The following is a 27539-nucleotide window of genomic DNA, read 5'->3' on the forward strand; positions in this document are numbered from 1 at the left end:
AGAGCACAGGCAGACGCTGCCTTACAAAGGCCGTTCCACATCGCATTTGTAATCCTCTCCTTCCTTTCATGCATTAGTCTTGTCTAACAAGGCTGTGTGGCCAAGGAGGAGAGCAGTGCCACCACACCACACCACACCGGCTTGTGTGTCTGTAGCTGCCGTTGTTTCTTAGATTTATGGGAAGGAATCCAATGAATCTTCTTCCAGACTTTCAGCCAGAAACTCACTGAGAAAGGAATAAGGAGAAGTGCCAGTTCCTAACAACAGCATTCAGGTTTAGATGGAAAGTGTTGACAGAATTTGTAATGCACCTAAGCTGCTTGAGCCAGGAAGTATAGTATGACTTCCCCAACAATGGACCATCTGTGCCAAATAATGTTGTTGTTTTTTTAAAAAAAACACCTCTTCAAAATATTGCCTTTTTGAAATTCTGCTATGATGTATTTGAATGTGGGTTGACTAATTTCACCTAAAAAAATGGCCACATACGAAGAACTTGCAAGGCAGTTGAATGTTCCGCTAGATTGATTAAATGACAAAGTAACATTCTTTCTCTTTGCTCACCCACAACGAGACCCATAATGCTGGGTATTGTGCAGAAGCATCGCATAGTGTCTTTGAAGTAAAAGGACTCAGGGGCTTGAACCTGAAGACATTTTCACTCACATAAGGAACGATCTGTGATCTTCTACAGTAGGTGCCGCCCATGTTGTTCCCCAGGGTTCCCCTGACCCTCAGGAGCAGCCATTTTGGGCAGCAGCAGAAGACATGGAGGGGGAGGTTCCACCAGCAGAGAGGGCCTCCTGTGCCTTTTTGAACCCCATCCAGTGGGACTGTGGCCTGATCTGTATACACACAGTAGAATGAGGTAATGGAATCGTGTCGTACACATGAAGCTGCCTTATATTGAATCAGACCATTGGTCCATCAAAGTGAGGTTTTTTTACTCGAAGTGGCAGCAGCTTTCTAGGGTCTCACATGACCAATTCCCGGATCCTTTAAATGGAGATGCCAGCGACAGTGTTTCCTCTAAGCTGAGTTAGTGTGAGCTAGCTCAGAGTTTTTTAGCCTCTGGCTCACACATTTTTGTCTTAGCTCAGGAAAGATGGCTCCAGAGCAAACTAACTTATGCAGTGGCCAAATCACTCACTCACAACTTTCATGCCAGTAGCTCCCAAAGTAGAAGTTTTGCTCACAAGACTCCACAGCTTAGAGGGAGCATTAGACAGGGACTGAAACTGGGACCTTCTACATGCCAAACAGATGTTCTGTCACTGCAGGCTAGTAGCAGGACATGGTATTTTGGAAAGAAGAGTTGGTTTTTATACCTTGCTGTTCTCTACACTAGAGTCCCTCAAAGCAGCTTACAATTGCCTTCTTTTCCTCTCCCCACAATAGGTACCGTGTCATAGGTGGGGCTGAGAGTTGTGAGAGAGCTGTGACTGGCCCAAGGTCACCCAGCAGGCTTCATGTGGAGGAGAGGGGAATCAAACCCAGTTCTCCAGATTAGAGTCCACTACTTTTAACCACTACACCACACTAGCTCCAGAGAGCTCCAGTTAGTGTCCCTCCCACCCACGCAAAACTGGCACAGAAGGGAGAAAGGTTCAAGTTGAGCCTATTTTCTACTTGAAGGCAGCTTTTAAACGTAAGGGATCGTTTAAAAAATGTAGCTCCTCCTCTTGTACTTCTGAAGTGGCTGTCTCAATTCTCCCACAGTATTCTGCTGCATGCATAAGGCTAAGCCCAGTTTTCAAAGTAAAAGTTTATAGAATTTAGCTGGTGGCACTAGTCCCAATTATGCAGAAGTTTGCCGATATCCTCTGTAGAAAAGAACATGCTGAGAGTGGCAGCCTGACCCTACTCATGTTTATACAAACTTCCACCAATTTTAAGGGGTTTTAATCCCAAGCATGCCTAGTATTGCATCCCTAGTCAAAATTCAGTTTATGTCCATGGCTGCTTTTTTCCCAAATGCCTTGTGCCCAAGGGTAGAAAAGCATACAAGTCAGGAAGAGCAGAAATGTCTCCAAATACTCTTCCAGTGATCCGGTGTGGAACATGTTGAATCAAATGATGACTCATTTTCAACCCGTCAAAAAGTATTTTATAGTTTTATTACAAAGCTTTTATTTAAAAAAAAACAAATGCTCAGCACATTAACTCAAACTGGAATGACAAAAAATATATATAACAATTGACAAGAGGGGTTTTTTTTTGGCAAAGGCTGTGCCTTGACTAAAAAAATGGATACATCGATGCTCATTTCAACAACTGGCATAAAATCCCACTAAACAGGCTAACAAAAACGGATACAAATACAGAACAATTGAAGTAATAATAATTCAAGTGCTGGGCCTTTTGTACAGGGAAACTCAGGGCAGGTGGAAAGTAGAAGGAGCGCTCACTGCAGTCAGATCTGATGAGGTGTGTTGGCCACACACGCATAGAGGAAAGGGACAGGATAGGAATCAACACAGCTACTGACCAGCTGATTGGTGCAATTATAGGACTCCAGAGCATACTCTGAAAATGAGGGATTTATGCTACAAACCATTAACCAAGGGGAGGAAAGCCACATACTCCTCCATCGCAATTGTTCTTCTTTTGTAAAAAAAAAAAAATGGATTCAAGACTTTTGATACTTATTTCAAAACCACAAGGACAATAAAAAATATACACCAAGGAAATAAACTAAAATATAAAAGCATTCAAGTTTTCTTTTTAAAAAAGCTAAAGATTGATCCTTTTACACTGTTAAATAACATTGGACTGCGCCTTCCTCAACAAATCAATTCTATTCCTTCTCTGTGAAGGGCCAGAACGGGAGTCGCGGCTGGCTGAAGCAAAAACAACACAGCTGAAGTATTCTGATGCTGACTCAGTACAGACAAACGTATGACATACAAATGAAGGAGTGCGTAAGGCAGAGGGAAGGCGAGAAGGTTCTCTGCGAACGGGGGTAGTTCTGAAATGCTCATCTTGCTCTTTTTAGGGTGTCAGTTCTAGGGGGTCCGTGGTAGCGAAAAGGACGTGGCAGTGATTGTCTATGGTTCAGCGTCTTTAGCAGTGACAGTAGGGCAAGTTTAGACATCCGAGACATACTCCTTAGTGGTGGTCCGTTCAGGTGAAGGACATGCCTGGAAATTTAACAAGCTTCCATTTCAAGAAGGGGCCCTGATGTTGCTGCTTTTGCTTTGCATGTCGAAAAAGCATTTCTCTTTCCACCTGTAAGACACAGGAGAATGGGGAAAAATTAGACAAAAAACCCACCAAAAACATTTTAAACGCATCAGGACATTCCATTACATGATTGACAGCAATGCTGCTTTACATTTATGTAGTGCTTTAGAGAGCGTTACAAAAAGCTTCAAAGTACATTACTTCTATAAAACTTGCAAAACAATGTTGTAAGTTGGGCTTGCACTACCATAAAACTTTAGATGCGGGGGCTGAGTGAATGCAGCTTGTCCACCAAGTTTAGGTCTGCCATTTGCCCACCCCATAGCAACCAAACCCCCTGCCCTTGGCCCCAATCCTCTGCCTCCAACACACTGAGCAGGATGGGAGAAAAAAAGCTGGGCAAGACACAGGAGAATGGGGGGAAATTAGACAAAAAAAACCCACCAAAAACATTTTAAATGCATCAGGACATTCCATTATATGATAGACAGCAATGCTGCTTTACATTTATGTAGTGCTTTAGAGAGCGTTACAAAAAGCTTCAAAGTACATTACTTCTATAAAACTTGCAAAACAATGTTGTAAGTTGGGCGCTTGCACTACCATAAAACTTTAGATGCGGGGGCTGAGTGAATGCAGCTTGTCCACCAAGTTTAGGTCTGCCATTTGCCCACCCCATAGCAACCAAACCCCCTGCCCTTGGCCCCAATCCTCTGCCTCCAACACACTGAGCAGGATGGGAGAAAAAAAGCTGGGGCCTCCATAGCGATGGTCTAGGAATTCCCGTCTCTCTATGGTATTCACCCTTCAGTCAGAGGTAAGATCACCTCCTTCTGAAAACTTCGCCCTCAAAATCTCCCAGCATTTGCGAAGGCAGTGCTGGCAACCCTAGCTTAATACTGTCTATGCTGGCAGCAGCTCTCCAAGGTCTTAGTTAGAGATCTTCCCCAGCTCTGCTACCAGATATCCTTTAAATTCAAGAGACTGGACTGAAATTGGGACCTTATGCATGGAAAGCATGTACTTTCCCACAAAGCAGTGGCTCCTTCCTTAACAGTTAAATGCCTTGAGCACACATTAATCTGCCTTATATTGAATCAGACCATCTGTCCATCAGACAGTGGCTCTCCAGGTTCTCAGGGAGAGGTCTTTCACCTATTGTGTGTGTGTGTGTGTATAAAGGGCCATCAAGTTGCACATGACTTTTAAGGTGAGAAGCAGAGCTGGTTTGCGATTGCCTTCCTCGGCAAAGTATTCCTTGGTGGTCTCTCATTCAAGTACAGATCAATGTGTCCTCTAAGTTGTGGAGTCTTGTGAACAAAAATTCTTCTTTGTGAGCTACTGGCATTAAAGCGGTGAGCGAGTGATTTGGCCACTGCATAAGTTAGTTTGCTCTGGAGCCATCTTTCCTGAGCTAAGACAAAAATGTGTGAGGAGGAGGCTAAAAAAACTGAGCTAGCTCACACTAACTCAGCTTAGAGGGAACACCGGTACAGACCCTGCTGAGACTGGGCTATACAATGACGCCTTCCCTCCCAGCACCTATTACTCTTACTTTTTTACTAGAGGTGCCAGGGATTGAACCTGGGACCTCCTTCGTGCAAAACAGAGGCTCTTCCACTGAGATGTGGGCCTTAGCCCATTCACCATAGAAACAGCCATAACTGATGGGCATAGTGGAAGTGATGATCTGCTTTGACGATGCAGAACACAGGATTAAAAGCAGCCCCACCACAACTGCCCAGTGTCGAGCCCCAGTGCTGAATGGCTTTTGCTCAGTCTCCATATTGGCCTTTCTGTTCAAAATTAAGCACTGGAGGTATCACTAGGGGAGGGGAGTGGAGGCCTCCATAGGACTTCAGTGAGCTGCTTAATAAGGCTCCTGTTCTATTTTAAGCATTTCACTCTCTTAAGAATCCTGATGTTTCAAATCCATCTTTCAAAACCAATGAACTTTTTGTACATTTGAAGGGGAGCTGATGAAAGGGAAAACAAGATCCTTATGACCCTATTCACACAACCACACATTTGAGGATAATGATATTGTATATTTGTACCCCAAGTTATTTAAACACAGAGACAACAATCCGACTCTCTTCGTCTGCCCAGCCCTAAACTTTGCAGCCATTATTATCTATAATAATACCAATAATTGCCAATATAGTTGCAACTTCTGAGTTGAATAAGCTGTGCACGTAGGCTAGCCGGAGTACTTCAGGTAAACCACTGCACAACAATACACGTCACAGACTGAATTTACAGGGAGCATATCTCCATTTCTCTACACATAATAAAGAGAAAACTTACACCTATATTCCTGTGCGGTGGGGGGATTCTTCCCCCCCCCTTTCCCATTTAAATCTCCATGACCTTTCAAAAGACAAAGTCAAGTGCCCCCTGCAAAAGAGCTGCTTTCAACCAAGGTGGTCGTCTGCAGCTAACGAATCCAGTTCCTATTTCCTCATAAAGCTACCCTACACCCCCAGGTTTTCTATTTTTCTTTTTAAAAGCATCCCTTGGTTTCCTGCCTTATTTTTTTAAAGCTGCTCCAGGAGACTGGGATCAAAGAGTCATGAAGGGCTTTACTTTTCCAAGGAGCACTGAAGGAGAGGCCAAGCAAACAGCCCAGGAACACTGGAGAGAGAGCACCCTGCCGATTTATATTTACTCTGGGCCTTTTCATCCCATAATTTCAAAGGTTTGGTCCAGGTTGCTCTTCCTGGGAAGGTTTTCCTCTCAGTCCTACATTAAAACATTCTGTTTCCTGTTGAGGAACAGCCTTGAGGCGCCAGGCCAGTGGCTCACAGCGGTCTGACACAAGCCCCGCGATTCAGAATGACTCTCCATTCCCAGCCAGAAATGCATTCCTTGCCGAAGGAAATGAAATGCCCTTCTGTTGAGATGGTTCCCAGTTTCTCCACCACCGCCCTCTTCTCTTACCAGCAGCCCGTCTTTGAAGTGAGGAGGTTAAAATAATGTCCACGGCCTTGCTCTGGCCTTCTGTCCTCAAAGTGGACACCTTCCCCCCCCCTTCTAAAAACAAAAACTAAAGTTTCCCTCAAAGTGCTACTGTAGCACTTTTCTGGACTTTTACGTTGTTAACAGCTTCGTTTTTCCATCGCAGACTGAAGAAAGGCTGCAAATATTATTGCAAGTGTGTACAGCGCAAGGTTCAGGATCTGCTTTGTACTGCTTTATTTTAGTTTCTGCATTGACTATGACATATTAGGGAGTGAGTTGGATTCAAACCTCCTCCCTGCTGGTGATTGAATGGTGACAGGCTCCTCCCTGCTGGTGATACCAGTGGTAGAGAAGAGGGTGTGTTTTTGCTGACACCCCCTCTCCCTGCAGACCTCTGCCTGACTTTGCCCTCATGTTGCTTCCACTGACCCTGTTCCCCAGGAGCTCAGTAGGAAGGCATGCAGTGCCATGACTTCTCTGCTGATGCAGTGGTCGGTGAAGTAAAAACCTTCCCCATTGTAAAAACAGTTTTTTTAAAAAAAGTCCAAGTCTCTGCAAGCATGAGCTAAAAAAACTGGAAGTCGCTTCCACTCCCTGCCAATAAGCTGATCAGAGCCTTAAAGGAACAGCTCTGGTGTTGCCTTACAGATATAAAACAGGTCAAGCCAGGATTCTTTTCAAGAAACCACAGGTATGCGCTTCAGAGACTGAAGACTTCCCACATCTAAGGCTTCACTGGAGGGCTGCAGCTGAAGTCTCGCCAAGCCAGGCATGCCCGAGCAAAGCCCAACCCGCAAGTGAAGTCGGCGCAATCAAAGACTGCAATTACAGCTCCCTGGCTGTGGTTAGGCTTCAAAGCAAAGCGCTGCGAGTCACATTTTACATATGTGAAGCCTTGAGCCCGAGCCACAACAAGATCCGCCGTCTCTGCCGTTTATGCCATAGCGCAGATCTGCCAGCCACAAAGAGACGAGGAATTGGTCCACAGAAAGAAAAGCTGAGCATTAAAAAACAAAATGTTCTCAAGTTATAAGGTAACACTGAAATTTTGGCATGCAGATACCAGAGACTACCCCTTCCCCAGAAACGGTTCTTTTCTGCACTCTGAATTATAAAGAGGGGTATGTGAAGCAGGAGCCCGTGCACATTTACACAGGGCCATATTTTGTAGTTGTTTCACTTGGATTTGCTAATTAATAAATATGTACTGTCTTAAACATGTATGTATGTAGGAGCTGCGGTGGCTCAAGGGGTTAAGACGCTGAACTGCAGGCTGTGGAAGGTTGGTAGTGCAGCAGTTCGAGACCCGGGTTGCCGCATGATGGAGTGAGCTCCCGTCTCTAGTCCCAACTCCTGCCAACCTAGCAGTTCGAAAGCAAGAAATTACAAGTAGATAAATAGGTACCACTTTGGTGGGAAGGTAACAGCGTTCTGTGCACCTTGGTGTTTAGTCATGCCGGCCACATGACCACGGAAACGTCTTCGGACAGTGCTGGCTCTTCAGCTTGGAAACGGAGATGAGCACCGCAACCCTAGAATCGGATTCGACTGGCTTTCAAGCAAGGGAATCTTTACCTTTACCTTTAAACATGTATGGGTGACTTTGAGCTCAAAGGGGCAAAGGAAAAATAGGTTTAAGCAACCTTCCCTGTAGCAGGAATCTCAGTTTGAACAACCAGCCTCTCTATTCTAAGGACTGCAGGTCGCATTCTTTAGTTCCCCCGGGCAACACTTCACATTCTACAATTTTTTATAGAAGAGGCTTATCAATAATCAAACATATTCAGGGTTAGGGGGTATTTCCTTAACTCTTGCCTACTCTTTTACATATTTAATAACTGCTGCAGACCAACCTTTCTACATCTAAAGGAAATTCTTTCCAACATTTCCTTATTTGTTATGCATTCCAGAGCAATATTTTACTGCCATCCTTTATGACTTCCCTAACTTGTTTTTTTAATCTTAAAATCTGATCATTTAGTAGTGTCTCGGGGGGGGGAACTCCCTTGTTTTGCATATTACATTTTAGTCAAGTCTGCAATTTTAAAAGCTCTAATTAATCAATCTGATAAGCGCTGAAACTTAACTATATACTTGTTTATTTTAGGCTATTTTGGTTCTGGTGTGTTACCGCAGCAGGGAAAGAAACAGGAAATACTAAAGTTTGCCTTCTGTATCTGTAAGAGGTAGCTTCTAAATTATTATTATTTTAAAGCAGCAATATTGAGGTTAAAGTAGAACAAGGTTTAAGAGTGTGAAGAACTAGGGGTACAATTTAGAAATCCCTGATGCTCAAAATTATCTCTCCCGCCCTGACCTGGATAGCCTTTTGACCCTATGGAGACCAAAAGCTGCTTACATCATTCTGTTGTCTTCCACTTTATTTTCACAACCCTGAGAGTTTGGTTAGGCCAACAGTGCGTGACTGGCACAAGGAAATACAGCAAGCTCCCATGGCAGAAAGATTTGAACTTGGGTCTCCCAGATTCTTAGGCTTACCAGGTCTCCCATTGTGGCAGAAGATCCTCTCTGCCCAGTAACCAGCAGGGGGAAACAGGAATAATCACTTCCAGTACAAACCTGGAAGTGAGGTCACTGTGATTATCTAGGACACCCCAAACTCTATGATAAAACACAGAGGTTTTGTGGGGAGGACCAACAGCAAAACACCGATTTCACTTCTGGGTTTACATTGAAAGTGACATTGCACTATTAATGTGACGTCAGCCTCCCGTCCCGTCCCTTCCTGTTGGTTGCAAGCCAATGTTGCTAATGGCTGGCAACCCTACAGATCCTACCCCAACACTAACCACTGTATTGTATAGGTTTAAAAAAAACTTACATATTTGTCCACAAATCTAGCAGGGCATAAAAAATAAAAAGGTTCTGATCGAAACCCAGATAACTAGCTGAAAGCCTATTCGCCAATACATACAGTTTTAACTATCCCTACAACGTGGTATCTGAAGGAAGTTCGTTTGAATGGGGCTATTTATATGGACTTTGGCTGACCCATACTGTTTCCAGGTCAGAAATAAGTAACACGATCATGATGACATTATTGCTAGCTGAACCAAAAATAGCCCAGTTTAGTCAAGGCACATTAAACTCAATGGGTCTGGCCTACTGGAAAGGACTGGGTTTACATAGCTCTCACAGCAACAAGGACAGGTGCGGCAAAACAACGTATTGGCAAAAGCCATTTTCCATCAGACACTTAACATTCAATCCGTACAAGAAAGACTGCAACTCTCTCTCAAGCCCCCAGTTGATCACAGTATACAAGCATACTATTGCTTGTATATGCAGAGGTATCCGTAAATATGTGACATTTCCCCTCCTTTGGACATTTTTGCCACAAAACTCACAATGTTATATGCTTTTTAATTGCTTTCTCCTGGCATAGCCAGGACCTAAGACAAGTAGCAAAATAAATACTGGGGAGGGGGGGGGACACCCACATGTATTAAAGCTATTAAAATAGATAATTGAGAACTTATTTCCCCATATATTCCCCAAAGAGCACTTCGGTTGGGGTCACAACACCGGCTGGTGACCCCGGGCCCTAAGGAGGCCAAGCTTGTGGCAACAAGGGCCAGGTCTTTCTCAGTGGTGGCTCCTACCTGGTGGAATGAGCTCCCGGAGGAGATCAGGGCCCTGCGGGACCTTGTGCAGTTCCGCAGTGCCTGCAAGACGGAGCTCTTCCGCCAGGCTTACGAGTAGGAGCCGCCACTGCCACTACCACCACCGCTCCTTTATAGAGAGAGACCACTGGGGGGGGGGGGTAACATCTTTCCATCACCCCAACCTTCCCCCCTGCTACGCTAGAACTGATTTTAACTTGTTTTAATTTGTATTCTGTATTATGCAACTTTGTATATTGAACACACTTGGGGCCCTATGTGAGCCGCCCTGAGCCCGTTCGCGGGGAGGGCGGGGTATAAATGTAATAAAATAAATAATAAAAATAAATAAACTTACTTCTATAGCCTTCTAGTTACCCTATAAGCTCTCTTAAATAGCTCCATTTTACAACCTCACCCGAAGCTCATAGAGTGTTCCTGCCTCACCCTTTATGGGGGGCCATTCCATAGTGGCAGAGAAACAACAGAAAAATCCTGGGCTTTAACAGTCAATATCCTTCAGAGCAAGGAGACTGCTAGGAGACCCTGTTGTGAGGAGCACAATTGCCACACGGGTTGATATTGATAGAGACATAAAGGTCTTTAAAGGCTAACACCAGTACCTTAAGCTGGATCCAGAAACAAATTGGCAGCCGGTGAAAAGGCCTCAAGACTGGTGTAATGTTGTCCTGATGGACTACCCCAATGATTGACAGACTGCCACGTTTCTGTGAATCATCTTCAAGGGCTGCCCCGCATATAGTGCATTACAGTAATCCATGCTTACAACAACATGGGTTTGCATTCTTTTTAAATTACTTTTTTACATTTTAAAATTAGATGAATTCTTGGTGAACAGCTATGGCACATGAAAATTAAGTGGAACTTCTGCATTCAGAGGCAATATACACCATACCTTTATGTACCCAAAGCTGGAGACTAAGGACAAGGAAAGACCGTTGCCTTCATAACCTGCTTGTGAGCTTCCCAGAGGTATCTGTTTGGCCTCCGATGGCAACAGGGTCATCTCCTTCCATACGTCCTTAAGCTCAAACGACAGCTGTCAGGCAGCCATCTCTGTGCTATCACACTACTTAGGGTGGCCCATCTGGCACCGACTAGAGCCCGGGCCTTTTCTGTTGTGGCTCTGGCTCTGTGGAATGGGTTCCTTGGAAAGGTGAGAGGACACTGCATCCACGGAGACCTTCAGGAGGTGCTACAAGGCCTGCTTGTTTGCCAGAGCTTTTGAGGGGGGTTGAATGGCAGGCATCTTTTAAGGGGGGGAGGGAGGGGGAGATCTGGGGTTTGTTATTTTAGGTTTTTTTTGTTTTCAACTGAAAATGCTTTTCAACTATCATTAAAACCTGCCTTGAATCACAAGGAACAGTTGGAGGTATACATGTTTTAATAAATAAACAGAAAGCTGAACCAGACAGATTTGGTGCGATCCAGAAAATACCGGTAAATGTAGTATCTTAAAGCTTAACAACTGGGGAGGGGGTATGAGCTTTTGAGAATTAAAATTCCTTTTATCATACACAAAAGGAAGTGTTGCCTCTTGAAAGTTCATACCCCGAAAATCTTGTCAATCTCTTAAGGTGCTACTGAACTTCAGTCTAGCTGTTCAGCTGCAGACCAACACGGCTACCCTCTGAAGCAAAGAAATGGAAGACTGTTTCCAATTTTGGCCTTAGCACTATCATAATGTGTGTGTGTGCGCGCGCGCGCGCGCGCATGCACACATGTCAGGAGTGGGGTACAGTTCACACTCAGCAATAAGCATAATTTTGTTTTCCATTCCCCTTCTTCCCCAGCAGGTGTCAGCCTGCTATACATGAACAAAACACACACTGTTGTTCTGTGGCATTATACTTTAATAATGGAAGCTGGTTCCTCAGCCTTTGTTGAGTGGAACTTCTACAGCATATTTTCTCCTGCACTTTAGATTTGTTCTCAAAACAAGTTTTAATCAAAGCATTACAATTACAGTTCACACTCAGCAATTACAGTTCACACTCAGCAATAAGCATAATTTTAATTTACTAATTTTTGTTGTCACAAGGCTCCCCAAAACCTGAAGCTCTTATGTGTATTGGAGATTAAGAACATCTTTCAGCTGTTCAAAGAAGGATCACACTCTTCCCTTACTACTTGTATGTCATGGAATAGCTGGCCCTTGAAAAGACACAAGTATTATGGGACATCCAACTTTTTAGTAGATTCCCCTTCCTACCCGGAGCCATTTCACACTGTACTTGTTTAATGTGGTAAAGTTACCACAAAATGTGATTTTTACCACGGTTTGAACATACCCTTAAATATACCATGCTGTGGTCGATTCCAGGGTCTTGTCATTGGAATCTTTTGATGCACAGTTGTCACAAAGTAAGATGTTACCACAGAAATTTTGAACTGAGAGTATTTGATTGGAATACAAACATATAATCTGGCCTACACTTAAGCGCAACACAGAGGTACAGGCACAGTTCACATGCCATGAACAATCACAATTATGCTTTGCTGTTAGGGAAATGATGCTTATATTCCACATGCACATATTCCACATGGGTTGGAAAGTAATCACTTCTGCTTTTGTAGCAAATCGTTTATTTTGTTTATTAAAATATTTCCATCTTGCTTTTCCCCATGCCCTATTCAAACACTGATTTAGATTTCAAACCACGGTCTAACCCAGGGTGTCTGACCTGGGGGGCCAGAACCGGCCTGTCCAGGGGTCTTATCCGGCTCGCAGGCATCCGATCTGAGGGAGGGAACAGGCGGCTACTGGGGGTGGGCTGAGCCACTCTGATTGTGGCTTCAGCAGCAGCCTCGCTGGAAAACTGGGAGGCACCGCCACCACATTCATGCCAGCTCAGAGTTTCAAGGGGAGCTCGCGGATGCTGTCCTGAATGGCCACAGGGATCGGCATTTGCACATGAGGGGTGCAGACGATTCTCTGCTGGGACCTGGTGGCAGCCAGCACTGCTGCCATATTCACAGTCCCCATGCACCAGCTGTGCTTTGCACCATGGGGGGGTTGTTCTTCAGCAGTTTTTTCCACACATCGGGGGCCTTGTCCTGCCACCAAGCATGCAACTTGGTGGCTGGGCCTCCCTCCTCCATGGACCACCTGGTAGCCTCTAGCCGTAGGTGGTTGCCACCTTGGGGTGTGTGTGTGTGCCAGCGATTTCTAGTTATACTGGTTGCTGGGTGGCCTGGGGCCTCTGCCACATGTGCAGCCTTGTGCACATGGTGCCCACTCCCCCATCAGATGATCTGGCAGGCTTTCAGCAGCTGCCACCACACGGGAGTGGCACAGTTTGCTGGCAATCTCTGGTTTGAATCCTCAACATCACCCCACCATGGATTGCCTGGCAGCCTTGGCTGGAGGCAGCTGCCAACACATTGACATCTGGAGCTTATTGGGCTTTATTTGGCCTGGGTCCTGCCATACATGTGGCCTCAGACCTGGGACACTGCAGCCCCTCTTCCACAGGCTAGGGGATTAGTTCAACTTGTTTTCCCAGTCCTCTTCCACGGTGGCTCGGGTGCATGGGGGAGCCCACAACACCCAGCTGCTTCATGTTTTTACCCAGGGGACTGGGCTCACAGCGTTGGCAGCGGGAGCAGGCTGGGGAAGGGGTTTGCTAGGCAATGCGGGCAATGCGGGAGTGTCTGCCCAGTACTGCACCACTGCCCCTCCAGTCTGCCCATGCGGATTTTCCTCTGCACCACTCCAAGCCCATGGAGCCTTGCAGTGAGGACACACCAACGTGGAGCTTACCAGCTGCTGTCCTTTATAAAGTTTATATCTCCCGTGCCTGGCCTTATGTTTTATGGCACATGTGGCCACGCCCAACAAAGTCACATCTATGTTAGATTCGGCCCTCATAACAAATGATTTCAACACCTCTGGTATATGTAGTTCAGTTATGTTGAATTTGTTTGCTGTGAAATGGAAATTATTACTTCCTGAGCCCAAAGATTTCCAAGGTTTATTCCTATAATGACAAACCATAGTTTATCATTATGCATGAATCATACTGTAGTATTGAATATCCACAAAATAGTTTTTATGGGTTGATTCACATAATATCTTATTAGTTTGGTAGTGTTGCTGTCTGACAAATAATATAGTCAGAAGTGTACTAATCAAGATTTGGTCTAACCACGCCCATTGTAAAATATAATAAATGTTCTGAATCCACACAGAATCATCCCAATATTTGGGAGTAATTAGAAACATCATGATCTCACAGTTATCTTGATGCCTCACTGTCTAATCAGTGTCCAGGGAAGCAAGGAGACAGTGTGATTGAGCAGATATACACATACCTGACATGACGCTGTCCAACTAGAAATGTCAGTCACACTTCCTACTAAAACAGGATTGTCCTGACTGACATTTCTAAGCATAGCATTTTCCTTTTCCAGCCAGTCACTCTACCTTTTCCATGGCTTAGGGAGGGATTTCAGATTATGTACAAATATGATTACTATGCTTGTGTAACCTATTCCAGTCTCAGAACTGCAGCTGCTATGCACTTGCAAAATTTGCTTGTACCTACTGGCAGGTAGACAGGCAGGACAAATTGGAGGGGGGAATAGAGACGGAGGCTATAGCTAGCCTACTTGCCAGTAGGGAACAGGCAGGCAGAAGTATGGCTTGCACACATAGGCAGGGCTCCACAGGCTAGAGACACTATGGGCTTTGGTTACTGAATCCATTTATCTAAAGTTCAGTATGATACTGTGGGGTTATAACAAACTTTAATGGGCTCAAACGCACAAAAGTTTATGCTGCAACCATTTTTGTTGGTTTAAAATTTTCACAGGACTAGAAGTGTGAAGGGTTAGGAGGAGGGGCAGCTTTTTTTTAACACTGAGGACATTTTTTAAAAAGAGATTCCAGAAAATTTCATTTTTTTCCTTGGGAATGTTTTTAATAATACATTTTTCTTCTGGATTGAAATGCTTTTAAAGATGATAGTGTATGATTTTTATGTAATACACTCTACAGCATTAGATAATGACAATTCCTTCCTAAGTATTCTTCAGACATATAAAGATGTTTTCAAAGATATGTTCATTATTTAAATGTGACTGATGTGGTCCACAGTTGCTATAGTGATGAGCTGTTGATGAGTTCAGTGTTTCCAAGGTTATAAAGTTTTACATCACACCCAAATATATTGCTATTCCTAAGAAACAGTTTGTCCAAATAAGAGACATTTTGTCTAAATATGTTCTGTTTTGTTTACTACAAAAGTGTTCCATGAGTTCCATGAGAAAAGAGCAAGAGTCCAGTAGCACCTTAAAGCCTAACAAAATCTGTGGCAGGGTATGAGCTTTCGTGAGTCATTGCTCCCTTCTTCAGATACAGATGCTCATACCCTGCCACATATTTGGTTAGTCTTTAAGGTGCTACTGGGCTCTTGCTGTTTTCTACTGCTATAGACAGACTAATACAGCTAGCCATCTTGACGTATCTCCATGAGTTACATGAGTTAAGGTAGAAGAGTGCAGCAGTCTGTAGCTTTCTTTCTGTTTCTTAAATGTTGAGCATATTTACAATTCTACATTTAGTAAATGAAGGCATTTATACTTCTATATCCCATAAGTATGCCTGAATACAATTTTGTATGTTATTACAGCAGTTACAGCAGTAAAATAAGTTTAGGGTGATAAAGAAAGTATATTTTTGTTCTGCTGTTTTCTAAAATTTCCATTCCTCTCCCCTTAATGGATTCAAATTTTCCACAAATTTATCTCTCTAGAGAGGACTCTTCTGTAGCTGCCAAAACAAAGGAGCACATACAGTTACCCCATCGGATTTCAGAAAAGCAATTTTTAGCAGGAAAGAAGAAACTCAAAGACATTCACAACTGTATTGTCTTGCCTCTGCATGACCTAAAAGCTGTCTCACCTACAGTCCCATATCATCCTTTCCGCTCTTCTGAGCCATTTAGTTATATTAAAAAAATTATATGCTGCCTCTTCCAGATGCCTGTTTGAGGCAGTTTACAAATAAGATTATACTATGATTTTACTGTGTCATGAGCTATGTCAGGTGGATCTAGGTTTCAAAGGTTTAGAATGAGAGTAACCCACGTAATGGCGATAGAAGGGAATAAGGGAGGGATTCCCCCTACCACACACACACACTGGACATCTAGTAGACCTCTTCCATTTGTGTTTACACTGCTAAACTTGTCCTAGAACCCCCTTTCATATAGGGGGTACTTCTTAGTCTTGTTCTCTGCTCCAGACCAGCTATAACAGCTGTGTCTGTACAGTGCCAAGAAAACCTGAACTCTGGATTATGAAAATCAAGCCAATTTGCATATATCTCCTTTTTTGCATAATTTATCCTGTTTCCAAGATTCGGAGGGATTTCGGAACACGGGAATATGTTTTGGCAGGAGAAAGATGGAAAATGGAGGAAAGACAAGGGAATTTAGGTTGATGTTAGCAAGGTCAGAAAGACAAGCAATAGCAGAGCATCAGGGAGCCATCCAGGAAGCTTAATGCTTTCCTCCCTGGCAACTTGATCTGGATCTCATCTGATTTCTAAACTTAGAGGGCTGTGAAGATTATCAGTGTGGCACACACGCACACACACACACCCCAACAGTTGTTGCTCATCTGTTGTTGAGATCTTCAGAGAACTGCTTCTCCTACAGGATGGTGCATTTTCCCAGAACCCAATTGGAAATAAGCTGTAGCTGGAAAAACACATGATCCCTCCCCAAGGTGCTTTTCATAGACTCTGCTATTTGAAGCCACGTGCAATGAATGCAACATGCATATCTCTTATGACATTTCTGTTTGAAGAAAAAGGGCCACCTTCTTGTATTATTACATTATTAAGAATAAGGCTTGTTGTGGAAATAAATACAATGAACTCTAGAAAGAGGCTCGGGCAGGTGCCCTGACCTTGGGCACTCAGCGTCAATTTGCTGTGGTGATCTCAGCAGCATATAATGACACAGAGTCCACTGTTTTCTCCAGGGGAACTGATCTCTGCCATCTGAAGAGCAGCTGTAATTCTGAGTGATCTCCAGCCCTCGTCTGGAGATTGGCAGCAGTGGTTCCCCAGGAGGAAATGGCTGGTTTGGAGGGTGGAGTTTATGGCATTGTACCTGTTTGACGTCCAACCCCTCCTCAAACTTCACCCTCTCCAGGCTCCACCCCTCAAATCTCCAGGAATTTCCCAACCTGGAGCTGGCAGCCTTATCTCCTTCCCAGCCAAACATCAACCTACTGTTATCTGCCCCTCTGACTTCATCTTTCCATCTCCTCTCCGCTCCCTCTTGGAGAGTAATTGTAATTCTGAGTGATCTCCAGTCCTCACCTGGAGATTGACAACAATGGTTCCCCACGAGAAAAAGTACAGACTTTCTCTGCAGTGGGGACCAAAGCAGCTTACATCAGTCTCCTCTCCCCCTTTTGACCTGCACAACAACCCTGTGAGGTATGTTAGGCTGAAAGTCTGTGACTGGTCCGAAATCACTCACTCAGCTTCCACAGCAAGAACCTGGGTCTGGCAGACCCTACTCTGAAGTATTAACTGCTACGCCACACTGGCTGTGGTATCGCCTGGTATCACAACTGTACTCCAGACAACAGATCTCTCTCCCCCTGGAGAAAATAACTGCTTTAGAGGGTGGACTCTATGGCATTCTATTCAGCTGAGGCTTCTCTCCTCCTCAAACCCTGTCTTCTGTAGACTCCATCACAGAATTTCAGGAATTTCCCAACCTGGAGCAGCAACCCTAGTCAGGACTGGCCCCAATGAGTTCCCCACAAAGGCCTGGAAATGGTCTCTTGGCTTTGCCTTTTTTCTGACAGAACCCAGCTTGATTGCCTAGCAACTGTCACTGAGGGAAAAGAGCCAAGCAGGAGAAGTGTCTTCATCAGGAGAGACAGCCATTTTGGCAGTTGTTCTGACAGGGAACAGTGGCTGAGGTGACAGTGAGCGGGGAAGAGGAGGGGACCCAGCACCGAGCCAATGGCACGCGATTACTCTTGAGTGGCAATTGATGGGCCAATGGCTGATGGAGCGCACAGCACAGCCAATGGGAGAGCTGGAAATGGCCAACACGTTAGGAGAATTATATATATATATAAGATGTAGGACACCTTTGCTACTTCCATTCTGACCAAGACTATTCTCATAGTAACTGAAACTATGCAGGTTTCCCATAGTAAATACTGGGAACTGAGGTAATGTCTGTCTATTGGGAACAGAACAGTAAGCAAAAAGCCTCTCTAGTGATGTTCCTATTTAAAAACTTGATTTTCTTTTTAAAATCTGAAGTCTGATTAGATAGAACAAGGATGTCAAAGCATGCTATTCAAGACAGCCAGTAGAGAATCTGGGGGAAGGGGAATAGGCCAGAAGTGAAGACACTTGTCCTAATTCCTCATCATCAACATATTCAATGTTAGTACAATGTTAGAACAATTTTAGAAGTTTGTATCTAAGATAGACCCCGCACAGCCTGCAATAGCTTTGAGCCTTTGCTAATAAACTAGGCAGAAGATGAGAATTTGCAAACATAGCAGTTAAGAAGTCTACCATTAAGCTTTGAATGGTGGTATCCAATCTGACAATTCTTGCTTTTAGCAGACATTTAGATTATTTTTCTGATCTCTATCTTAGTTTTTGTAGCAAGATCTACACAACCAACACTTAGTACAATGACAAGAGAAACAAAGTCTTGAGTTGAAATAAAAATGCACTTCCATGAATATGAAATTCAAATGGAAAAATGTACCAGAGAATCAAATTAATCCTCCTCTTGCCCAGAGAGCACTAGGTGAGTAGTAATTAGTGCAAATTAACTCAGATGCTGAGAATCACTTCTAACTTCCTTTTAATGATGATTTTTTTCATCACGCTGTTGGCTAGAATGGTTTGACTGCTTAGTGAAATCATTCTAGTGCATCACAGGTAGATTTACAGCTACTCAGTGAGGTATGGTCAGATTGTATGGTGTAAATTAAAGAACAAAAAGTTAGAGGCTAAAAACACAGCCGGTATAAAAACCATCAATCACAAGAGCATTCATTTGAGGAGAAAGCACTTCAAAAATGTGTGCTGAAGTCATGTTTTGTTCAAGAGTTTAAAGCAAGAGAGACCTACAAATATCTTATTCTAAAATTTAGCAGAAAGGCTTTTAGAAGTATTCTTACCATGCTTCAGATGTAGGCAGCTGTCATTCTTGGGGCTGCACCTGTAGAAGATTGTTGTTCTTTAACAAATTTCCACTGAAGAATTTTTCCCCACACTCCAAATAAAAAGAGGGTCTTATGCTAGAATAGTATGCCGATTTCATTTCCTCTGCCTTTCATGGTTCTTATACCAGCCATTTTGTGTTTAAGAATAATAATAAAAAGTGTAAAAGACCTCACTGATGCTTTGAGCCGACCTACTAGGCAGCTGTTTGAGTATACCACCTTTTTTTTAAAAAAAAAGAGAAGAGTTTACACACATGGTTTATAGAAATGCCGAATAAATATTCCCAACAAACCCATATAGAGTTCACCCACTACATTCACCGTGGGGGTAAACGTATGGACTCAAACTTTCTACCACCTATTTCAGTAGCCAGAAGCAAACATTCTCCATTATTCCAGAGATCAATGGGGCAGAGACTCACTCAAAGCATTTACAAGTGTCAGGAGAAAGACCTCCAGCTGCTACTTGTTGAAGCCCAGGCCAGGGTCAGCAGAGTCAGCGGGACAAGTAGAAGAGTTGTCATTTGTTGTTACTGGTATTGCCTATATGTGTAGTCAAGGAGGTGGTGATTCAGCAGCTGCTCGAAACCATCCTTGGGTTGCCAGGGCCACTACTGAGCCTGTATGTAAAGGCTGCCCCCCCAATCCCCCCCCACAGACTCTATGCTCCAGCTCAGCATTGCTTTGCCAAACAGCAGCTGGGAATTACTCCTACACTCACAGGTACTACCGAGCAGTCTCCAGCCATTGTGACCTCCAAAGGAATGGAGTCTGTTCCCTTCTTCCAGATTCTGAAAACAGGTGGCATGGAGCCTGATTCCACACATTCCCTTACCATGAGAGTAAGACTCATAATTTGACACTCTGCTGGGTGTTGGAAGACAAGGCAATGAAGACAAGCAATAACAGAATTAACATGGGACTCACTATATCCATTATGAAGCTGTTTCTGTGATGGATTTTATACATAATGTTAAAATGAAGCACTGATACAAGGTGTTGAGTTTTGAGCGCGCACACACGGTAACTAATCCAGCTATGAAACATACCTGATGCTGACTCTTGTAGCTTCTCTCTCTTCCTTTTCTTTTTCTTTCCCTACACAGAGGGAGATGTTAAGAGACCATTAAAAACCCTGTATCACCTCTATGGATGGGTGACAATAAACCAAAAACTATGTTTAATATTTTGTACTCCTACAGATCTTTGGACAGTTGCCTGCATTCCAATAATTCTCACAGTGTACGAGGCTGAATCCTGCAAACTTTACTCAACTCTAAAGAACAGGAGGTGAAACTGAAGATTGCTTTCAGGACCAATTCCAGTACTTCAAAGGATATTAAAAATGTTTCGGGGAACTCTTAACACCCTCTCCCACAGTATCAGAAACGCTGAAGAACTTATGTCAGAAAAACGCAGCAAATCCTAAGTATATTGATTATTAGCCAAACTATAGTGATATTTGAAGCCATGTTCAACTTCTGGACCAGTATTTGAGGGTCCTATTCGCTGCAACTGTGACCCAGTCTAGACATGCAATAGGTGAGGCTGTAATTAGGTGGCACAGTGCCAAGGTGGTAGAACAGACTGTACCATTTCAGACTGCAGGTGAAGGATCACATTCTTCAAAGTTTCCCCACCTTGATGATTTTTTGCTATAGAAGAAACTAATTATAGCATGTGAAAGGCTGTGCTAGAAATTCTCTCACCAATGGGCTAATTTTTTTATTTGTAAGGAATTTTTACATTAAGAGGCATTTTATACAAATGTGACTCTCCCCTCACTTGTAATCTGAAGTAGTGCCATTCATTTAGCAACCTCCAAATTCTACCTCATTCTGCTGTACATGCAGACTAGACCAGAAAGCTGTGGTTAGAGAACCTGCAAGAAATAACTCATAATGTCCATATCAACTGTAAAGGCCACTTGTGTAGGAATTACTGAAGAATCACTACAAGCCCCAATTTTTTAGTGTTTTTTAAAATTTTATTTTATTATACAATTACAAACATGCAAGCCCCAGTTCTGAGGGGTGTGGTCAGCCACTAAATAGCCAATGGACAAATTTGCCTAAAATTAACAGTTACTTATTTACTTTTATTTAAAGTCCCTCTTTTTATAAAGATTCCATACTGATAACTACCCAAAGGATTTTGTATGAAAGTTGACCAAGAAATGCAGCATTTTTCATCACTCCACCAGATGTTCTGAGCACAACTTCTCAGTGTTCATATAGCCAACTGAAAGGACTGCACATGTGATAAACAGAATACGAACGGATGGGCTACTACCACCTTCCCTTCTATTTTAGAATAATTTATCAAGGTGGAACAGTATTTTCAAAAGGGACTGAAAAGGATACTCAAAAGGGGGGTTGTTAAGTGGTTGTGGGTTTATGCAAAAGAGACTTGTCTTGAAGTTTGTTTTAGAGGTAAGCTTGTTTACTTGGCATTGTCTAGGCAAACTGGTTTACGGATATAGACAGCTACTGAATGAAACTGTCATGAGTGTGTGAGACACTCTAGATTATCAAAGCAAAGAATTGGGACTGGGATTAGGCTTCTTTTTGTATTCTTTATTTAGGAGTAATCATGGCACAGCCTTACCTAACTCCCATGCAAATAGTTCTTCAGCAGTCATCGGTATGGAATTTATTTATTTTTTTAAGAGAAACTTTTCAAGTGTAAATAGCAACTGTGTAGTTTTCACTTTAGCTGAATGACAATTAGATTTTTCTGTTAAGAATTCTGCTTTAAGATTTACAATTGAAAACAAAAGCTTATTATTGAGATAACTGTTACGTACTTTGAAGTTCCCACAAATCTTCTTCAAGCTGGATGTTCACTATAAAAAGCAAGAAAGTGAGTGGGGCGGGGGGGGGGGGGGGGGGGGCAATTTACAGAAAGAGATAGAAAGAACACTTTCAGTACATTATGGAAAATGCCCAAAGTCTGCAGCTTGTAGTCTTTTGAAATGAAAAGCAGGAGATATTTCAGATTTAGATTAGATGGCACTGGGTGCAAAAACAGAGTTTGAACGCACTAGAGGCCTATGGGATACAGAAGGAAACGTGGCCACTCTTAGTTTAAAAGGCTACAAACTGCAAACTTTAGACTTTTCCATAATGACCTGGAATATTTCTGTCCCACTCCCTATTTTCTTTCTTTTTGTAATGAACATCTAGTCTCATGATGTGTTCTGTGTGCCTGAAATCTTGTTCATTATTCCATAGAAATGTGGTTAGTTCCAGGGAAAAGGTATATTACACTGCTGCTGTATGGGGGATCATTTTCCTAGACAGATCAACTTGGCTACCTACAATATTTAAAAATTTAAACTCATAACCAGCTATTAAAAGCTTGCAAATTAAAGTTGTCAATGCTTACTTCATAATGGATTTTAAGACAAAGATTTGATTTTATTCAAATCCAGACATGAAATTCACCCCACCCTATTCTAACTGTAATGATTAAGACAGAGACCATATGAGTTTTAGAACAACCCAACAGGGCTTCTAGTAGAACAGATGTTGCCATGGACATTTATTAACCATGTGATAAACACATGTCAGAAGAGTGATCAGATGGAGGACAGATGTGAGGCCAGTGCTCCAGATGTTTCCAAACCATCCAACACTGAAGTGCCATTTTGATGTATTTACAACATGGCACAAAGCTGGATCAGAAATACATCCAGAGCCAGCTTGGAATAATGTTTATGATATGGAAATGTTATTTAAACAGGTGGGAATATGAGACAGTTCCTTAAAGCAGACACAAGGCTAACAGCTGAACCTCACATGGTACCTGTTCCCTCACTTCCTTCCTGTTTCAGCTGCAGGAACTGTTAACTTGAATAAAGCATAAGTGAGGTGCTTACGTAATTGTCCCTTGCAGACCAGCCTGGATAGAGCTGCATATGTAGTTGCCTTTCTTTCCGAGCTAGTTCATAATATTTAGCTTGTTCTTCACGGGACAGTGCATGCCACTGCAAATAAAAGTGAGAGAAAGAGTCAGTGTTGTACTATGCTACGCATAAGGCAACCTAATGGGCAGCAAAGGTCTAATTGGTGAATGGAAAGTCACCCCAATGATTCCAGGAGTTCAACATGTCACCAATAGTAAGGAAACAGGACCATTCACAGAATTACAGCTGAACTAAGTAGAGGGATTTATGCCTCTCATCATAGTTGTTTGTATACCCATGGTTGTCTCATTACTATGTTCAGACCTCTCTATTTAGGTAGTTTATGATCAAAGAAGAATATCACTCATACAGACACTGCTAGTTCTTTTTCAGTGGCATTCACCACAACCAACATATATGTGTTCATGTGCTCTGAACCCCCGAGCTGGCATCCGATTGCCTCCTCACCCTGACAGTTCTGTTCTGAGCAGTGACTTGTTACCAAAATTATTATACAGAGGTGGATACAGCACAGCAGAGATTTTATTAACTTTGCAGAGTTCAAACCTTTAAACTGGATTTTTTAATATATATAATGCTACAAGATTTGCTCTTGGAGTGTAAGGTGAATAAGGTGAGGTTTTCCATATTACATGAGAGAAAGGTCAACCACATTTGCTCAGAATGACAGCACCATCAAATGCATTCCAATTAAAACTAGGTTATGGACTTTTACAAACTCCAAATATTACAGGACCTAGTTGAACCTACAAATCTAGGCTGCCCCAGACACCCTAGGGCTGAGGGAAGCCTGAAATCACAGTATAAGTTTCAGAAAAGACAGAACATCTCATGTGTAGCTGCAACACTTAACATTCAAGAACTGAATGTTACCTGAAATAAGTTGCATTTTTTCCAAGCCAGTACTGTTTAGTTCATGTAAGTTTCCATTTTAGAGTTAGTGAAGTCTATTTAAAAATCCCTAAAAGTATGCTCTTTTTGCATATAAGCAGCAACATGGAGTAGCTTCATGAGTGACATAAAAAACAAAAACTGAAGAGATGTACAAGACAGTAGTTCTGAAGTGCCAGGACTGGGTGTTTTCAAGGCAAGAGATGAACGGAGGTGGTTTGCCGTTGCCTGAATCTGTGTAGCAACCCTAGACTTCTGGGGTGATCCCACATCCAAAGTACTAATCTGGACCAACCCAGCTAAATGTCTGAGAGGCAATCTGTAAGCATCTAAAATTATTTTCTTTGCCTCTCTTTAAAATGCAGTTAACACAGGGCTCCACCAGTATGAATTTCAAAATTCCTCCAACTTGAGTATCTGAAGGTCAGAGATTTCCCCCACATTATGACCAATTAACACTTTACAGTTCTTTCTTCTCCTCTAGCTCTGCTCCTTTCAGGATGAAGCCAAGGGTCTGAATTCCTACTGATGTCCTCCACTTTTAAAGCACCCTAAAATTATCAGTGTACAGGCTTATAAATAAGGCTCAATCCAGGATATCCCTGGAAGGAAAAGTCTTCTTCTTGGGATAAGGCACAACACTAGAAGTGGGGGGAAATCACAAGTCACCTAGCCTTATTCATTGCAAAAATAAGAACATAAGAGAAACCTTGTCAAAACCCAGGAGCCATCAGGAGGTCCATTAGTGCGGCCAGAACTTCAGAAGCCCTCCCACTGTTGCCCCTCAAGCACCAAGAATACAGAGCATCACTACTCCAGACATAGTGTTCCATCTATGCTAATAGCCCCTGATGGACCTGATCTCTGCCATGAGCTCATTTGTTGCAGAACAGTTGGATCCAACCCATTGGTAAGAACTTTGAAAAGCTTGACTTTGTCATTGCCTTTGGGAGATTATGGAGTTGGTACAAACTGAACAGACTGATAGAGAAGGACAGAACCTTGCCGATTGCTTTTTTGTGCAAAGCTATTATAGGGACACAGGAAAGGTGTGTCAACTGGTAGATGAGGTATCTGAAAGAGGAGGTTTAGGGGATGAGGCCATGGCTCATTGGCAGAGCATTTGCTTTGCAAGACAAGGTCCCAAATTTAATCCCCAGGATCTTCAGTTAAAAGAATTGAGTAGGAGTTGATGTGAAAGACCTCTGCCCAAGAACTTGGATAGCTACTGCCAGAAAGAGCAGGCTATACTGACCTTGATAAATAATTTTGTCTGACTCCATCTAAGACAGCTTCATGTGTGCATGTAAGATAAGGACTTGGAATATGGCACAATACTAGTAATGAAAAACATTCATAAGTCACCTAGCCTTATTCATAGGTACAAAATCATGTACCCAGAAGAGGAAGAAGAGAGAAGAAGAGATTGGATTTATACCCTGCCCTTCAGTACCCGAAGGAGTCTCAGAGCGGCTTACAAACTCCTTTCCCTTCCCCTCCCCATTAGAAACGCCCTGTGAGGTAGGTGGGGCTGAGAAAACTCTTGACAGAAACTGCTTTTTTTCAAGAACAGTTGTGCCAGCTGTGCCAGAATGATGACTTGCCCAAGGTCATCCAGCAGGTGGAAGTGGAAGTGGAGGAGTGGGGAATCAAACCCGGTTCTCCCAGATTAGAGTCCGCGCACTTAACCATTACACCAAACTACCCACGAAGCTTATGTAGCCTAGAAATATGGCCTTCATGTTCTCTCTCTCTCTCCCTCCCTGAGTCCAAGTAATTCTTCAGCTTTCAGCCATGTTTCCCCAGTAGAATTAAACATGAGTCTTGTGTCATAAGAACATAAGAAAAGCCCTGCTGGATCAGACCCATGGCCACTGGTTCCCAAAGTGGGCAACACTGCTGCCTCGTGGGTGCTGGAATGATCCAGGTGTAGATCCACAAACTGCATCTTTTTGTCCACTTGAAGATTTCCAGGGGGTCCCTAATTTTTTTCCTGAAGAGGGTAGGCCAAATAAATTTGGCAACCTCTGGCAGAGTTCTGTCTCACATAGTGGCCAACCAGTTCCTCTGGACAGCCAATAACAGGGCTTGGAGGTCGAGACATTCCCCCAAAGTTGCCTCCTGCCTCTGAGATTCAGAGGTTTTAGTGCCTCTGAATGTCGAGGTTCTTCTCAGTCACCATGGCTGGTAGCCACTGATAGACCTATCCTCCATGACCCTAAAGGCTAACAAATTTATATTCTATAATAAACTCATTGCTCTTGAACCAGAGTTTTATCGTACCTTAAATTCTGGTACAACTTACACAGCTATCCTCTGTAACTATCCCTCTCCATTAGGAATGTGAACTTTCCATACTCCTTGCCATTTCTATACACACTAAGATATGATGGTTACCAGTATTTTCACTGTTAGTCACATTACTACATTGTTAGAGAACTGAAACTCGCAGTTAACATCCCAGCATTTTAAAAATCCATCGTAATTACCTAGCAGCCAAGGCACTGTTCTGGGCTGCTCCAACACAAGACAGTTTTAGAACAAGTGAACTGTGCTTCTCTCCATCTCTCACGCACACTTATATAAACACACCCTTCTCTTAGCCACAGTGATTTCTGCCTCTGCTCAGAAGCAGCAGATCATTCTAGCTCCATCCCCTGCAGCTGCCTCTCAGCTGCTTCACAGCAGGAAGCAAGAAGAGAAGCTTGCTTTTGGGGGGGGGGGGGGGGGGGCCCCACCAGATGAAGCACAGAAGGCACATTGCTTTTAAAAAGGGTTCTTGGCTTTTGCAATGCAATTAAGAGTCTGTGTTTCAGGGGAATCTCCTTCCAAAGGTTAGATTATCTCTTCTGCATTTTAGCACTTTTGTGCTGTATGATTCTGAATAATTTGCCATGATTGTCCAACATAGGGATGGGATCTCCCATTTTTGGCACTTTCTGGGTTTTTTTTTTAATTGCTCACTCTCGAACGCTGATAGACAGTTCTAAATATGCACCGATTTGAAGTATGATTTCATTAAGCAAAATAGGCTAGTAGTTTTAAAGTTTTTTTTAAAAAGCAGAGCAATGTCAATTCTAACCTAAGGATTTTGAAAACATGCAGCATGGCTAGCACTGACTTCTATGATATTGCACAGACAGAGCTTTTATACATTGCTTTGATTACTTCAGAGCTGAATGGATATGAGTTGCTGCCATGGGGATTTCAATTACGTCCCTGCCATTCAGTTTGTGGCAAGCCAGTTGTGTACCATCTTCCACCATATTCAAGGTTGGGCTTTTACCAGACCATTGCAAATGCTAGAGAAGGGATATTTGATGTGGCATGCCGGCAGCTAAATCCTGTAGTGTTGGCAGATACATGCAGCCAACTGACCTTGAGCTAAAGAGGCAAAAGTTTTTCCTGTGACTGCTGTGGACTCAGAAAGCAATGCAAGTGATCCATCACTACACAGTGTAATTTATACACAAACTACTCTATAAATCGGCCCAATGGAGCTAATTAGTGTTTGATCCATGTTACTTGTGCAGACCGTGGTCCACAAAGAGGTGTTTATGCCTGAATGTGGCATGTGGGAGATTTCTTCTCACAGTTATCCCCAACAGAATCTTCAAACCACACTCTAAACTCTCATACTAAAAAATAAAATTAGTAATAAATAAATGCGATTACACTCTCAAAAAAGTTCTTATGTCAAATCCCTAAAC

The 27539-nt window shown here is 43.0% G+C and overlaps 1 protein-coding gene across 1 annotated transcript in view; it reads right to left on the reverse strand.

Moving 5' to 3' along the window:
- Window positions 1–2831: 2831 nt before the first annotated feature.
- The window catches only part of LEF1 (lymphoid enhancer binding factor 1), a 135062-nt gene continuing 110354 nt past the window's right edge, over window positions 2832–27539 (reverse strand). Inside the window, exons 10-13 of the mRNA XM_015426293.1 lie at window positions 22891–22998; window positions 20060–20108; window positions 18966–19006; window positions 2832–3228 (exon numbers count right to left, since the gene is read on the reverse strand). Coding sequence (XP_015281779.1) covers window positions 18972–19006; window positions 20060–20108; window positions 22891–22998 — 192 coding nt within the window. The 3' untranslated portion in view covers window positions 2832–3228; window positions 18966–18971. The remainder of the gene's footprint in view (window positions 3229–18965; window positions 19007–20059; window positions 20109–22890; window positions 22999–27539) is intronic.

The sequence above is a fragment of the Gekko japonicus genome, unplaced genomic scaffold (genome assembly GCF_001447785.1).
Source record: "Gekko japonicus isolate JY-2015 unplaced genomic scaffold, Gekko_japonicus_V1.1 scaffold173, whole genome shotgun sequence".
NCBI classification, from domain to species: Eukaryota; Metazoa; Chordata; class Lepidosauria; order Squamata; family Gekkonidae; genus Gekko; species Gekko japonicus.